Source organism: Lagenorhynchus albirostris, chromosome 12, assembly GCF_949774975.1.
Source record: "Lagenorhynchus albirostris chromosome 12, mLagAlb1.1, whole genome shotgun sequence".
Classification (NCBI taxonomy): domain Eukaryota; kingdom Metazoa; phylum Chordata; class Mammalia; order Artiodactyla; family Delphinidae; genus Lagenorhynchus; species Lagenorhynchus albirostris.
In genome coordinates, this window is record NC_083106.1 from 8,673,141 (window position 1) to 8,689,948 (window position 16,808).

The 16,808-nt window shown below is 43.2% G+C and overlaps 1 protein-coding gene across 4 annotated transcripts in view; it reads right to left on the minus strand.

The window, feature by feature from the left end:
• SYTL3 (synaptotagmin like 3) overlaps positions 1 to 16,808 on the minus strand; it is a 74,931-nt gene that overhangs the window by 49,914 nt on the left and 8,209 nt on the right. For all 4 annotated transcript variants that reach the window (XM_060168285.1, XM_060168284.1, XM_060168286.1 and 1 more), the window contains exon 3: positions 10,075 to 10,139. In XM_060168285.1, coding sequence (XP_060024268.1) covers positions 10,075 to 10,139 — 65 coding nt within the window. The remainder of the gene's footprint in view (positions 1 to 10,074; positions 10,140 to 16,808) is intronic.

The window sequence follows — 16,808 nt, forward strand, 5'->3', positions numbered from 1 at the left end:
GTATAAAACCCTTAGAGGAAAATATAGGAAGAACAGTCTTTGACATAAATCACAGCAAGATCTTTTTTGATCCACCTACTAGAGTAATGGAAATAAAAACAAAAATAAACAAATGGGACCTAATGAAACTTAAAAGCTTTTGCACAGCAAAGGAAACCATAAACAAGATGAAAAGACAACCCTCAGAATGGGAGAAAATATTTGCAAATCAATCAATGGACAAAGGATTAACCTCCAAAATATATAAACAGCTCATGCAGCTCAATATTAAGAAAACAAATAACCCAATCCAAAACCGGGCAGAATATCTAAACAGACATTTCTCCAAAGACATACCGATGGCCAAGAAGCACATGAAAAGCTGCTCAACATCACTAATTCTTAGAGAAATGCTAATCAAAACTACAATGAGGTATCACCTCACACCAGTTAGAATGGGCATCATCAGAAAATCTACAGACAACAAATGCTGGAGAGGGTGTGGAGAAAACGGAACCCTCTTGCACTGTTGGTGGGAATGTAAATTGATACAGCCACTATGGAGAACAGTATGGAGATTCCTTCAAAAACTAAAAATAGAATTACCATATGACCCAGCAATCCCACTACTGGGCATATACCCAGAGAAAACCATAATTCAAAAAGACACATGCACCCCAATGTTCACTGCAGCACTATTTACAATAGCCAGGTCATGGAAGCAACCTAAATGCCCATCAACAGATGAAATGGATAAAGATGTGGTACATATATACAATGGAATATTACTCAGCCATAAAAAGGAACGAAATTGGGTCATTTGTTGAGACATGGATGTATCTAGAGACTGTCATACAGAGTGAAGTAAGTCAGAAAGAGAAAAACAAATATCATATATTAACGCATATATGTGGAACCTAGAAAAATGGTACAGATGAACCGGTTTGCAGGGCAGCAATTGAGATACAGATGTAGAGAAGAAACGTATGGACAACAAGGAGGTAAAGCCACGGCGGGGTGGTGGTGGTGGTGTGATGAATTGGGCGATTGGGATTGACATGTATACACTGATGTGTATAAAACTGATGACTAATAAGAACCTGCTGTATAAAAAAATAAAAAAACTGTTGTCTATTAGCTTCAGAATAAAGACTAAATATCTAAAAAAAATAAAATAAAATAAAATGATTTCTTGTTTAAGTGTATGTGTGTCTGGTCTTTTAAAAAATGTATTCATATAAATAGTTTACTGTCCAATTGTCAAGATACTCCCTGGAAACTACCCTAGTCAGTATTTTAGTCTAAACATGTAAACATATGAATTCTGAATTCAGAAATCGTACTCAACTATTTCACCTTGGTTTCCCATTCTGTTCATTTAACTAGGAAAAGTGATGACAGAGAGCAAGTTGGTCTTGACAATTCAAGACCAAAGACGTGGGCTGCCTAGACGGTCTCATTATCAAGGGGTAGTGGACAGAGCATGGGGGATGGCGGGAGGGGCAGAGACAGAGAAATGGTCCTGGTAGGAGCACTGCAGCTCAGAAGGCAGCAGGGAAGCCCTAGTCTCCTGGCGAATATTTGAGATACAAAAAATATGTATCTGGGGTGAATCGATAGTTTCCAAGAAACTTGGACAGTCTAAACAATTCAATTTTTGAGTTGCTGCTATGGACAAAGTCAAAGGCATCATGAAACCAAAGATGATCAAACTCAAGAACCTGCCTCCAGAAGATTATCACCTAGAAACACTGGTTGAAAACAAAGTTCGAAGGTCAAGGTCTTACTTCACTGCATTAACCATAATCTGACTTGATGGTTTCTGTTCTAACCAGTTTAAATGGTCCAGTCTAAACATCTGTCAGGGACGTGACAAGCAATCCAATCAGCTGGGAAAATCACTTCTTCTGAAAATCATTTCACCACGCTCTTTTCTGGGTACCTATTTTGTCTTTTCCTCCTAAAGAGAGTAGTGAGAAGAAAATATTCAACCGAGTAAGATGCCACATTTTCTTTAAAATAAGACAAAAGCATATGCAAAATTTTATACCTGGAAATAAACATGATTTCATAAAGACACCCTCTCATGCACGTAAGCACTAAACACTGCATTTGTAACTTACAGAACGCTTGTGCCGGAATCATTTTTGTGGAATCCTCTAAATTGCGGGGGAAGGGCCTTTCTGAGCCAATAAGTAGAGAGGCGATAAAGGCAGGGTGTTGTGATAGAGTCACTACATACATACTGGTACCCACTTCTTTTAATTCACAAACCTGAGTGTTTCAGGCACACACAGCCAGTCAGATGCCGTCATGATGGCCCTGCGATCAGATGGACTACATCCAAGAATAAAACTCTGAAAAGTCACATGAAGAACTGAATCACATTCACCACTGACAAGGGAAGAGAAAAGTTATTTCCCTTCGTAATTATTAGGCATAGTATCATCCTGGTTAGTTATATAGTAGGTCCCCAAGACCATTAACAGAGGCTCTGTCTAAAGTGAAGCCTTCCTACACGATTTCCCCAGTTATCGACAAGAGGAAAACCCACAATATATTGTTTATATATCACATTTGATCATTTTTAAACTTGAAAAGTACTAGCATTAAAAGTATTAGTGCCATGAACTTTCTGCTTTTAAACTCAAATATCAAGTCATAAGATGTCACGGTTGTAAAAATATCTCTTTTTAAAGAATACAGTAAAAACATGTACCTGTACAGCAAGGAGCCAGAAGAGGGCACTATCTTTATATGGTAGCAGATGCCAAAAGAGGAAGTAAAGATGGGTTTCAGTTTGCTTTCTAGTTATTAGTGATATCGAAAAGTTCCATCACAATTGTTCATTAAATTTGCTACTTTACCAGCGCCTCTCAAACTTAAAGTGCGTAAGAAGAATTACTTGGGGACTTGTTAAATATAGTCGGACCCTGTGTCCACGGGATCTACATCTGTATTCAACCAACCTCGGTGGAAAACTTTCACAAAACAAAAATTCCAGAAAGCTCCAAAAAGCAAAACTTGAATTTGTGGCACACTGGAGACTATTTACATAGTATTTACATTGTATTTACAACTATTTACAACGTATTTACATTGTATTAGGTATTATAAGGAATCTAAAGATGCTTTAAAGTATACGGGAGGATGTGGACAGGTTCTATGAAAATACCACACCAATGCATATAAGGGACTTGAGCATCCTCAGATTTTGGTACCCAAGGGGTACGGGACCCAAACCACGTGGATATCAAGGGATGTCTGTACATACTCTTGGGTCCCACCTGGTCCCACTGAATCACAACTTTGAATTTAATATGAAAGAGCCCTCAGCTGATCCTCGAGCAGGGGCCTCAGAAGCGGCAGTAAAACCCTCTGCAGGGAGATTCCCAAATGCCTGAGAGTGGAGGGGGAGGTAACAGTACCAGAAGGGCAGGGAGCTGCCTAAAGACGCCCTGGATGCCCTTGAAAATCTGCGCATTTTGATCACTCTGATATACCACAGATGAAATGCAACTATGGCATATAAGGAATCAAGACAGCAAAACTAAATATTAAATTACAAGATCTTAGAGGGGAAAAAAAAGCCAGTCTATAATCAGGAAAAAAAAATTTTAAGGAGAGCAAAATATTTAAATACTTTTCATATCATCTCCCTGCAAAAATGGAGAACTGGGGCTCATTGTTTGGTTTTAAATCTTTTTAATGGTTGGAAAATTAGCAAAACTAACTACCACAATTAATACCTATTCTTCTTCATTGGATTATTACTTACACCTTATCTATTTTCGAGGGAAATTTGGGGAGCATTTATCTTAAATGGCACATATCCAATAGGACCATTAAAAGAGATAAGTAGAAGCATAAAAGAAGGAAATTGGGTGACAGAGGGCATACTGATTCCTGGAATTACTTCAACTGGACAGTAAATTTAGCTGTAGGTTTCTGGATGCCCCAAAGGAAAAGAACCCTAAGTTTTCGTCCTTAGGTGCCTAGTCGATGCCACCAGTGGCAGTGGGTACTACTACATATGGCAACACCTTTTATCTCCGAACAGCTCTATCCTTGCTTCATTCATTCACTTACTCATTTGCTCACAGCGTATACCCTCAAAGAATTCAAAACCTGGGTGTGTCATCCATGTGGTCAACCCTGCCACCCCGCCAGGGCTCAGGGCTGGGGTACAAGGTGAGCGGTGCCCTGAAGCTGTGCAAATCAATGGCCCTGGGTTACAAGCCAATGGGGAAGGGACTGATTATAGAACAAATTGCACTGAGAAAACCGATGCTTGGGAGAATAAAGTAAAATTAGATCCGGCCTCCTGATGCATTGTGAAGAGCTGAACGTAAATAAAACATAAAAATTAGAAGTAAATATGGATATCCAACCGATAGCAGGATAAGGAAGGAGTCTTTAAGCATTAAAGAAAGAAATTATACAGGAAAAGGTAGATGTGACTATCAACAAGGAAAAAAAAAACCTCTATGTCAGAAAACATAAAGATACACACTCAGCCTACAAGACCGAAGAGGGCAAATGCCCTTAACATGAAGAACAACTACAGAAGGTCAGAAAGGCGGAAAGTATTCAACCCCATTAGTCACGACAAGAATTTAAACAGCGAGCAACTATTCTGGATAACAAATGTGGTTTTACCAGATGACAAAGTTGCTGTTGTTTATTTTTAAGGATAGTTCCTACTGGTGAGAAAAAGGGTACACCCTTCCTGGAGGCAATAGTTCCAAACCTTTCATCTTGTCCTTCTGCTTCTGGAAATATTCAGAGACATGACAAGAATTTACCTACCAGCGTGTTCACTGCACTTTTATTTATTATTTTAATAATATTATTAGCTCCCCAAAATGTAACAACAAAACTTGAAATTCCCTAACTTTACAACAATAGCAATTTGGTTACATAAATGCTGTCACATTCCAATGATGGAATGAGATGCAGTCACCAGAAATCATATAGTAAATGACATTGAAGGATATGAAAAAAATGTTCTTTGTAAATTATTAGGTGAAGAAATATCAGTATAAAAGTCTATATACCATTTGATCCCAATTTTGTAAACACATTAGCTCAACTCATAAAATTGCCTCTATTCAATTTTTTTTTACCTAAGAATATCAATTCCTTATGGCTTAGTCTAAATGCTTTTTTAAATGTGTGTGTAGAGAGTTATCCACATACATATATGGATACATATATTCACCAAATAACAGAAATGACACGCCCCAACTATAAACAGTTATCAGGGTGACGTCACCATATTTTCAATACACTTATGCTTTTTTCTTTTTTTTTAAAATGAATGTATATTAGGTTTACATTCAGAACAAAATCACAAATATAACTTGAAATCATGTTCAAGAAGACAGGACGTAATGGGGGCCAGAGTGTGATGAGGGGGCCGCTCTCGGACCCGAACCTGCCAGGGTCGGGTGAATGAGCACACGTTTCCCCGGGGGGAGTCTGGCAAAACACGTCAAGCCTCTCAAGTGTTCACACGTCTGACCAGTCATTCTCCTAAGAATCTGTCCAAAGGAAATGAACAGAGATGCCAAGATACCTGTACAGGCTGTTCATCGCAGAATTACCTACAATATGATAATTTGAATACAGTGATACACTCACAGACAAGAGGGAACAAGTTAATAAATGGTAGTACATCCATCTGATACGTGTCATGTAGTCATGAATGTATGTTGGAAGGTCTTAATAGCATGAGTACATGTTCATGCTAAGCTGAATTTTAAAAGCAAGACAAAAACCTATATATACTCTGACCACAAACACACTTTAAAAATTGCTAAGTCTGGGGAGTTCCCTGGTGGCGCAGTGGTTAAGAATCTGCCTGCCAATGCAGGGAACACGGGTTCAATCCCTGGTCCGGGAAGATCCCACGTGCCGCGGAGCAACTAAGCCCGTGCACCACAACTACTGAGCCTGCGCTCTAGAGCCCACGAGCCACAACTACTGAAGCCCGTGCACCTACAGCCCGTGCTCTGCAACGAGAAGCCACCGCAATGAGAAGCCTGCACACCGCAACAGAGTAGCCCCCACTAGCCGCCACTAGAGACAGCCCGTGTGCAGCAACGAAGAACACAGCCAAAAATAATTTTTTTTAATTGCTAAGTCTGTATGTGCACCCACATGCACAGGATCACCTAGAAAGAGGGCCAGGAGAGTGTGTGCATGTGTGTGTGTGTGTGGTGCACGTGTGTGCAATTAACAGTGGGTTTTTTGTTTTGGGGGTTTTTGTCTGTGCGCGTGACGTGTGGGATCTTAGCTCCCCCACCAGGGATCAAACCCACGTCCCCTGCAGTGGAATTATGGAGTTGTAACTACTGGACCTCCAGGGAGGTCCCTAATTAACAGTAGTTTTAACCAGCGGTGGGATTTTTATTGCCTTCTGTCTATTGTTCTACATTTCCCAAATATTCTGCAATGAATAGGCATTACTTCTATAATCAGAAAATAACTTATTTTAAAAGAGAAAAGAAATCTCCCCCCTCACAGAGGATGGAGTATGGGGAAGCAAGTGGAGTCATGGAGATGAGCCAGGGGCTACAGCACTGAAGTGGGAATGAAGGGCCAGAGGAAGACTGAAGAGACGGGGGCAGGAGAAGTAGCAGCATTTGCTGACTCACTGGATGTGGCCTGGGGAGGAAGAGGCAGGAGTGAAGGAGGATTCCAAGGTCCCAGGCTTGGGATAGGGAATACAGGATGCGGTAGCCAGCCTCCTCAAGGGCCCCAGTGAGTCCTCCCTCCTGATATCCACACCCTTGTGAATAGAGCTGACTTATAGGATACAGCAGAAGTGACAGGGTGTGACTTCTGATACTAGGCCATAAGGATATTGATGGAGACAGAAAATAGAAAGTAGGATCGTGGTTACAAGGGGCTTTGCAAGGGGAGACCGTGGGATGATAAATTCTGAAGATGGACAGTAGTGATGGTTGCAGAACAAGTGCATGTACTTAACGCCATTGAACTGTGTAGTTAAAAACGGTTAAAATAGTGAACTTCATATCATGTATAAATTTCACCACAATAAAAAATTTTTTAATATGAAGATGGATCGCAAGAGCTCTGCCTTGGTCTGTCTTGGGTCACTTGCCCTGCGGGAAGCCAGTCGCCATGTCGTGAGGGCCCTCAAACTGCCCCGTGGAGAGGTCTAGGCGTGGAGGAAACGAAGGCCCCTGCTAACAGCAGCACTAACGAGCCAGGTACGTGCGTCCTGAGCCCCCAGAAGGCAGATCCCCCAACCCCAGGCAAGCCTTCAGCTGGGGATAGAAACCATGTAAAATGATAATGTTAATTGTTTTAAGCCACTAAGTTGGGGAGGAATTTTTAACCAGCAATAGGTAACTAACGCCTAGAAAGAGGCCCAAATCTGAGCTGTCTCGTCCCCTTTCCTGGTTTAAGCCACCATCGTACTTTCCTAGCTTCCGCTTAGGAGGCAGAAGGCTGGAAAGAGCCGTGTTCACACCATTACGACAAACACACTAGGGAATACGCAGAATCACACTTTTTCTCAAACACATCGGAGCACGAGGGGGCAGCTGGCTGCCTATTAGGGCCCAGCAGGGAGTGGGAAAGGGAGCCGGGAGTCAGGGAGCGGGGAGGGGCCCAACCCTTCCTCTTCACCAGTGGCCCTGGCAGTGTGTACTGCCTGCAGTCACCATCTCTGTGCTCCCTCGCTGGTCTCCTTTTGTCTTCCCAGTCCTCCAACAATACCTGTTGAACCTATTCCCTAAACTAAATTGTTTCTTCAAATCTGTGTGGTTTCTGTTTTCCTACCTGGCCCTCAACTTGATAGAGCACCCAAACTCAGTTCAATCTCTTTTGGGGACAGAGATAAGTGTGGCAGAGTTCCCGCCTGTCCAGGTAAACCTGCCGCATCCTAGCCTGGACCACCTCTGCTGATCATCTCCTCCCCACCTCCCCCCACCTGTGGTCAGGCGCACAGTCCTACTCGTGACCCCCAACACGGCACTCTTCTTCACCTCGCCACGCCTTCCGAGCCCAACTCTACTAAAATCAGACAGTAGGAAAACGAGGCACCTCAGCATCTGAGGAAGCACTGAAGAGAAGGAAGGAGTCGTTTTTCTTTGGTTGGTTTTATACCTTGAGAATAGACAACAAAAACTGAAAAGGATGATTTGTGCTTAGGCTGACTTTCATTCCTCTAATTTTTTTCCTCACTGATGTTTTCACTCTGGTGGAAAGTCACTGGACAAGAACCAGAAGCCCGGGAAATCAGTCTCATTTCTTTCCTCCTCCCCTTCCTATCACCAGGATAACCTACTTCCTCCTCTCAGAAGAGGAAGAGTGCTGGACACGTGCACACACGTATTCTGGCCTGCAAATCACTTTCCCTATCAGAAGTAATGATACCGAAACTTACAATGTATTAAAAAAAGTCTGGGATGTCTTCAGTGAGGTGGTTTCAGAAGTAACAGAAACTTCACTTCCTACAGACTTTTTATGAACTAGGACTAGATGTGAAAAAAAAAAAATGAGAATCTACCTACCGCCTGAAGAAAACCCTAGCCTCCCAACCGAAAAGTATTTTCAAGAAACAAAACAATAAAATGTATAGGAAGACTCCAGACTGCCACTGCTCGCTTAGATGATGCAATGGATATAGGCTGATGGCCCCAAGGGAGCAAACACTGCACGGAAGATGAAAAAAATCTTAGCTATCTCAATGGTTTGTGCTCTGCTCCAAAAGGCCTCCATACATAAATATATAGCTGTAGCTATGCAGTATATCTGGGATATGAAACTTTCATGGACTGGTAATATTTAGGGAAAAAAAGTGTTAACAAGGCTGTTTGGGAACTAGAGAGAGGACACTAGAGAAAAAAGGATTGAGAAACACAGGTCTAGATAAAAATCATACACGCTGCAGTTTTTTTTTTTTGGCTTGAGCACTCCCATCAGTATTATATATTCCTCCAGATTTCTAATAAACTGCAGAATCATCACTTTTTCTTCAGTAAGAAGAGTCAGGAATGTAATCCAGGGAGAATTTACCGCCGACTAAATCTCGGTGCACAGTGCTTTTATGAAAGCTGACTGTCAACACTCAGACGAATGGCTTCCTTTATGTGCCAACACACACTTTGGTTGAGGCTAAACGGCTTATTTCTCCACCTCAAACTGTTACTATTCCCCCCCACCAGAAAAAAAAGCGTTTCCAGCCACCCACATCCCCGCTAGGTCAGTCCAGGCTCCCCTGTGTGCAGTCCCCACGGTGACACATCAGAGACGGGTGCCCCCCATGTTACCACCGTGGACAGATGGGGTGTACAGAGCACGCTGCCTCTGCTCTATTCTGATGACACGTGCGTGCGCCTTTGCCTGATAAGTTATCCTCTTACCTGCACAGCTCACATGCTGTGACGTGACACTTCTGTAACCAAAGCATGACCCGTTTTCTCCATGGCCTTGAGTCCCAGTTACTAATCACACCATTATGTCAACTTTGCAAGTACTTTATAAGACATCCGGGGTCCACGAACCAAATACAGACCTCCACTCACATAATCACATGTGCTCACTTCATGGTCGCCAGTATCTGCTAATTCTAACGCAGTCCACTCACTGTGGCCTTCAGTTATTCATTCAATCATTTTGATCAAGGTTTGGGGCTAATAAGATTTTAAAAGCACAGTTTCTGCTTGTGGAGAGAAAGAGAAGCGCACAAATAATGATATAATATGAGGCATTTCAACAATGATGGAAGAGACGTATCTACAAACCGGTGTTTCGGAAGAGGGAGACATCACCCCCAGAAGCAGAAGTCAGGGAAACTTCATGGAAAACAGGTGGATTTCAGCAGGGTTACGGGTGGGGTAAGTGCGGGGACAGAGGGAAGCCCCACAAGCGAAGGTGGTAAACCACATCCGCTGAGGGGCAGAGGCAGGAAAGTTTAAACAAAAGGAACAGGAGGGCTGACCGGACAGAAGCCCATACACCATGCCTTGTTAAGTTTTTCATGTTCAAAATCTTAATAGCAAATGTTTTTAAACTGGGAATATGTCATCTTACTTTAGTAAACGTTTTGAGAGCATTTACCTTCAGTTGGAAATTTCTTGGCTCGTTCCTCAAAGAACCATTCTCCAGTTTTTATTTTCACGTTTCTGAAAGGCAAGCAGAAAGGAAGCCTCAGAGGGAGATGTGGGTGGTGCCGTATTTGGCTCATACAAGGTAGGGAGACATCATCAGAACACCAGTCTGGCAAAGGACCTGAGTTCAAATTCCTGGCCCAAATCCCTAACTATACAGATTTCCCATAGAGATTAAGTGATATGACTAGAAAGCTGCAAATCTGAAAAAGAATAGATATAATACATTATACATATATATGTAAACTGCATCACTTCGCTGTACACCTGAAATGAATACAACATTGTAAATCAACTATACTTCAATAAAAAATAAAAGCAAAATAAAAAGAAACAAATTTTTTAAAAAGCAGCAAAGCTGGAGTTTCTACTTGGGTACATTTTACCCTGCATGTCAATGTGATGTAACAATAAACATACAAGGAGAAACAAAGTTACCGTCAAAATGATCAATTTATCATGTTCATGGTGGGGAGCTACGGCATGAAGGAAAATCAACAAAGAAATTCAGTGCTGTCTATTTAGCTAGGAAAGAGATCACCCTTAGTCAGGTTAGGCTGAGGTAGTTTGAGCTAACTACAACATTTACCAAGAACCAACAGAGCAGATTCACCTGAGAAGTTTCCTGGGAGCACCTGAAATCTGGGATATGGGATCAAAGGGCTTCACTGGAGATTTGGGGACCACTTGAGAGACAGGGGCCGTGACCTCTCGTTGGGAAGCCGGTCTGACAGCGGCTCCCTGGGCATCTCTACATCCCCTCCCATCCTACTCACAGGCACAGCAGCATGGGAGCACTTTGTACGGTCACCGGTTCAAACTCAAGTCCCAAAGCCTGTTTTACTCTTGACGGTTTCCAAGTTTCCAAATTTCTAAAGAAACCACCCTCAACCTCAAAGAGCCTCAGAAAGGTAGAATTGTCAATAGCCTTTCAGGACATAAAAAGTTAAGCACACAGATACTATAAATTATTCACACCATTAAAATAATATGCCATAAAACTTGTCAATTCCTAAGTCATGCAAATTTAAGAAAAAGGAAAACTTCAAATTCTCTTCTGTAAGTACTTACTGAAATACACTCTCCATTAGGTTCTTTCAGGCTATATACGATCTCAAATGGATTTTAAGTTAATACTTACAAATGCAGTAAATTCACAAATACGTTGCAATCTTTTTTTTTTTTTTTTAAGTATCCTATCTTTCTCTCTGGAGCTTTAGTAGTTGTCAGAAGACATCAACCAACTCCCTCCCCTTCATCTTGTTAACTATTATATTCTGATTAGTATGCAAATGATTATTCCCAATGCTTAGTGACCAGAACAAGGAAAACATACGCAGAGCATTTATGAATTTTGGCAACAGAATTCTGATAATCAGTCACTATCATTAAGAGCCAAAGATATATCACAGTTGCATGTTTTATATATCACTAGAGAGACAGGGGAAACTTCTCATCCGTAAAATCAGAAACTCAGATATCTAATGTACTAAATCGACACAAACCCATGAAGGAGAACTCAGCATCTCAACGGAAGTTTTCCCCTCTGGTACTTGAAGACAAGCAGAGGATCAAAACCCAGGGAAAGTTCGCAGAGATTAACGGGGGGCGGGGGGTGCGTTCACGCCCCTTTGCATTGCCATACCCACAACTGCTCTATTTCTGAAGATGCTTCCTCCATCCTTATACAGCGGGACAAAGTCTAAGGGGAGAGTAGGAAAGGAAAATCAAATGTGGAAAGAAGGAGGCCACCATCTGATAACAAACGTCACTTCCTGATGTTTATTTTCCTGGGGGTGGTGACCCTTCCAGCTCATCTACTCTCTCACACTCTCCAGCCCGTAATTACCTGTGATCAAAAGCATTTATATATGAGACAGGTGCTGGGGGCGGGGCATGGCCTCAGACTGGACCTGAGAGAGATCAGAACTAAGAATTAAGCAGCAAATCAAACCATGAACTTACAGTCAGCTGAGCTATAGCCAGACACAGGCCACCACTGAGGAGTAATCACACCTGGAGATGCACAATCACGAAAAAGGAAGAGCAGCTAAGGGGACGGAGGAGGGGAAGGTGAGAACGCCCGAATAAACATTTTATTTTTATTACATTTTACAACATTTTATTACAAAGTCCTCTTCTAGCCCTGGTCTCAGAACTTATATGAGAAGCAGATAAAGTAGAATATTAGTATCTCCTAGGGCTAGTCATCTAACGTTACCATCTAATCATCTAACTGAGTCTCAACGGATTACTTGCGAAATTCAAGCAGGACCTTCCTTGGCAGGGACAGATTTGAACACAAACCCACAGGTCTCTTTGGGCTTACCTGTGACTGACTACAGAATGGAAGGATACAAGTACCACAGGCCTAAACCATACGACGGCAAGTACTTCTTGCATTTGAGGCTGTTTCCTTTGAGAACTAGATGGAGCTGGATCTCCATAAACACTTCTGCAGAGTCAGCTGTTTCATAAGCATTTATTCCCTAGTGGTTTTCATAAGGGCTCCCAGTCCACACACATCCCAAGTGTTATAAGGACCATTTATGGCTGTTACTGTCTAAGACAGAGGTGAGCAGATCTTGCAGTGTCTCTGTCCTCATTAGGGCCAGCACAGGGTAGCATGACTCACAGTAACCAAAGGAAACATCGATTATTTCTCTCCCCCCCTCACCGATGACTCAAGCAGAATTTGGCTATGAAAGCTTCTTGGAACATTTTCTAAACCCAGCAACAGATAAATGGTTTTAAATTTCTCCCACAGAATCATGACTTGTTTCTTCAAAACTTTTTCAATCAATCGATAAATCCATCTCAGAAGGCAAAATCCAAGGATGGTGAAGGGAGCAAGAGATCTAGAGTTCCATGTCTGACTTTCCATGAACTCTACGTGAGGAAAACGGTAACTAGAAACGCCAAGCACACGGAACACCGACAGCTCCTGAGAAACTGCTGGGGGCTCCAGCATCCATTTTCATAGCCTTGAACTCGGTTAACGCTGTCATTTCATCAGCAAAAGGGAAATAACTGTTGAAAAGCACTTCGCAAATTCTAGCATTCAAACGTTCAATAATACGATGAATGGAGGACCCTAATAGAAAGATCTTCAACAGTCTGACCCCATTTCTATCGCAAGCAGTGAGCCGAAGAGGCCTGCTGGAAAGCACTTTGACTCTGCATTCAAATTACCAGCATCTGCAGGTGGGTAAGCTGTCACGTCCAAAGCACCTGCTTTATGCTCCAAGAAGAACCAGCATCATGTCCCTAGAATTGCTTAATGTATTTCTACCATTCGATGAACAAGAGGTAGCAAATTTATCTGCGTGTCAGGATTCTCTGAATGCCTTAAAGACACACATCTCCCAGGCAGACCTGTGCTCTCACCAGTGCCCTGACGGCAAGGAAGCCTCAAGAAAAGCCTTGGGGGCTTACCAGACAAGCTATAAAAACACCAAAAGCGGCCAAATATTGTAAAACTAAGATCAACCTAATTTCTTTGCACCGGCTTGTCCAACCGCTTGGTAATTCCCAGCTAAAGTGGTCCTTTGCACCCATACAGTTGAAGAAATTTTTTTTTTACTTCAAATAATCTTATACCTAAGGCAGTTTTTAGTTACAAAGCAAAATACTGAGGTTTTTTCCCTCCATCAGCTAGCTCAGTTGATCTGATTTCAATGTTCTTACGGGGAAAAAGACTGATCATTGTGATTAAACCCTAGGTAACCAGGAGTCAGAATCAAGATGAAGATAAAGAAACGATTTTAACCAAGCAGCTACCATCACTTCTTGCAAAACATGAATAACTCTACTTAACTGCAGAGAGAAGGCAGGTTCCCCACCCCCACCCCCGCGTCATATTCAGTGCTGTATCCACAGCCACGAGCACAGCCGAGGGACACGGTGGGGCTGGTGACTACATGTGGGTTGACGAATGAATATCCCCACCTCTGCAGGGAGCACCCTGAGAATTGAAGGGATAAGGTGGGACCAACATAGGTGGAGCCCTGGTGGTACCGAGGCATGACGTGCATCACGCCCTCTAAACGTGTAGGGGCAGGAATCACAAACTCGGACACCAAGCAGATGCTCTAAACGAAGAGTGGCTAAGGGATGAAACGAGAGACAGGGGTGGGCACTGTCGTGGGCTGCAGAACCCATGCCCCGTTTTAAGGCATTACAATGATAAATACAGACATGGGGAAGGCCAACACAACAAGGCCTGTGGGCTGTCTGCAGCCAGTTGGCCATGAGTTTGTGATTCCTGGTTTGTTACATCAGATAATTAGTCAATGAAAGAAATACCAATTCTACTGCAGCTGGACAGAGCTGCACTTGTTAAAGCCTCAAACAGAAATCCAGGTAGACGTTGTGCATCACTGTCCTCCCCACAGATCTAAGAAGGGACTCCACCACCACCGACAGGTCACGAGACCAAAGACAAGGAGCGTGTACCCTGCTGGCAAACCCTGAACCTGGATGTCTGAAGACAACGCAGAGCCTCTGACAAAAGGCCACGGGCAGGAGAAACAGAGTCCTGCAGACCAGGAGCGGCTACTCAAGGTGCATCACTGCGGGAACCAGGGAAAGTTTCAGAAAGCAGTTGTCTTCAAAAGCATTTAAAAACCACCTCCATGAAGGGCTTCCCTGATGGCGCAGTGGTTGAGAGTCCGCCTGCCGATGCAGGGGACATAGGTTCGTGCCCCGGTCCGGGAAGATCCCACATGCCACAGAGCGGCTGGGCCCGTGAGCCATGGCCGCTGAGCCTGCACCTCCGGAGCCTGTGCTCCGCAATGGGAGAGGCCACAATACTGAGAGGCCCGCGTACCTCAAAAAAAAAAAAAAAAAAACAAAAGAAAAAAAAACCACCTCCATGAAAAGGAAACAAAGACATAAGTAAAAGCCAGGCTGAAGTGAAAAGACAAGAGACTAAAGGAAGATTTACAAAACGAACAATGCAAACGCAGAACAAGCTGTTTTACCAACAGGAAAGAGCAGAATGGAGAGTCTGGAAAGTTCAATCAGTTATGCTTTCACAGAACATGAGAGAAAAAGATATTAAATATTGAAGGAGAAAATACTACAAACGTAGGATAGAGAACAAGGCCAACCTAAGTTATTCCCGAAGAAGCCAGGGCAAGTGGCATAGAAGGATAATTAGACCGGACTGAAGAAAACGTTAGAGTCAAAAAATAAGCAAACTCCCACCTCACACCCATTAGCGGCTACCGTTAAAACAAACAAACAAACAGAAAACAAGTGTTGACAAGGATGTGAAGAAACTGGAACCCTTGTGCACTGTTGGTGAGAATGCAAAACGGCACAGCTGCTGTGGAAACAGCATGGCGGATCTGAGAAAACTAAACACAGAAATACTATGGACCCAGCAATTCCACTTCTGGGTACGTATCTGAAAGAACTGAAAGCAGGGTCTCAAAGAGATGTTTGTACACCCATGTTCACAGCAGCATTATTCACAGAGCCAAAGGGTAGAAGCAACCCAAGCACCCATGAGCAGTTGAAACGGGCCAACAAAATGTGATTACATACACGCTAAGGAATGTGATGCAGCCTTAAAAAGGGAGGAATTCTGCAAGACGCTACAGCACGAATGAACCTGGAAAGCAGGATACTTAGTGAAATGAGCCACTCACAGAAAGACAAACACTGTATGATTCCACCTATGTGGGGGACCTAGAGTAGCCAAATTCAGAGACAGAAAGTAGAATGGGGACTGCAGGGGCTTGGGGGCGGGGGGAGAGAGAAATAGGAAGAAATGTTTAACGGTTACAGTTTCAGTTTTGCAAGATGAAAAAGCCTGGAAACGGATGGCGTGTTACCTAGCCGAGTTGGTTTGCCCGTCGCGCAGCAAGCCGAAACGCCGGGACGCTGAGGTTGGCAGCAAACAGCGCAGAGACAGGGAACAGACCTCAGATCCACCTCCTGGAGGGCAAGGGGCTCGAGGCATTTATGGGATGAAGTAATTAAGAAGCAGGGCGGTCTGAGCGTGGGGAGCGTGGGGAAAGGTGATTGGAAAAAGGTGGGTCATCGCCCTTCTGCGCAGTAACTAGGCTACAGGTCTATGCACGTGGGAAGATGGAGGAGCTCAGCACGACCTGAGGGTGGAGTTTTCTGCCCTCTGACTTCAAAAGGTCACTGCCCGGACGCTTGCGCATGCCCAGTTGCAGCGTTGGGCCAGTCTTAACCAGTTCAGCTCAAACGAGACGCAGCTGACTCCAAGTTCCTGGAAAACAACTGTGGCAAACATCTCACTGTTTAGGACAATAACGGAGGGCATGTGAGTCTTGTAGATGACCCTAATGAGCGGAGACCGGTGAAATGGATTTGCCTAACGACTACCCATGGTTTCAAATGTATTTAACGCCACTAAACTGCACACGTGCAACGGCTCAGATGCTGAATTTTAGGTTATGTGTATTTTGCCACAGTAAAAGGTAATTTTTAAAAAACAAAACAAGCAAATCCAAGAGACAGGCAGCTCAAAGAAACTTTCCTTCTTCCATAAAAATCAGTGTGGAGAGACTCGGACCCAGGCATGTCCTGGAAACTGTTCTCAATTACAAGGATCCAGCAAAAAACCAATATGCTTCTAGTACATAAAATCCAGGTGATCAAGAAAGAAAAAAATAAAGCTAGTCTCCAACGTCTGTCACATTAAACTTC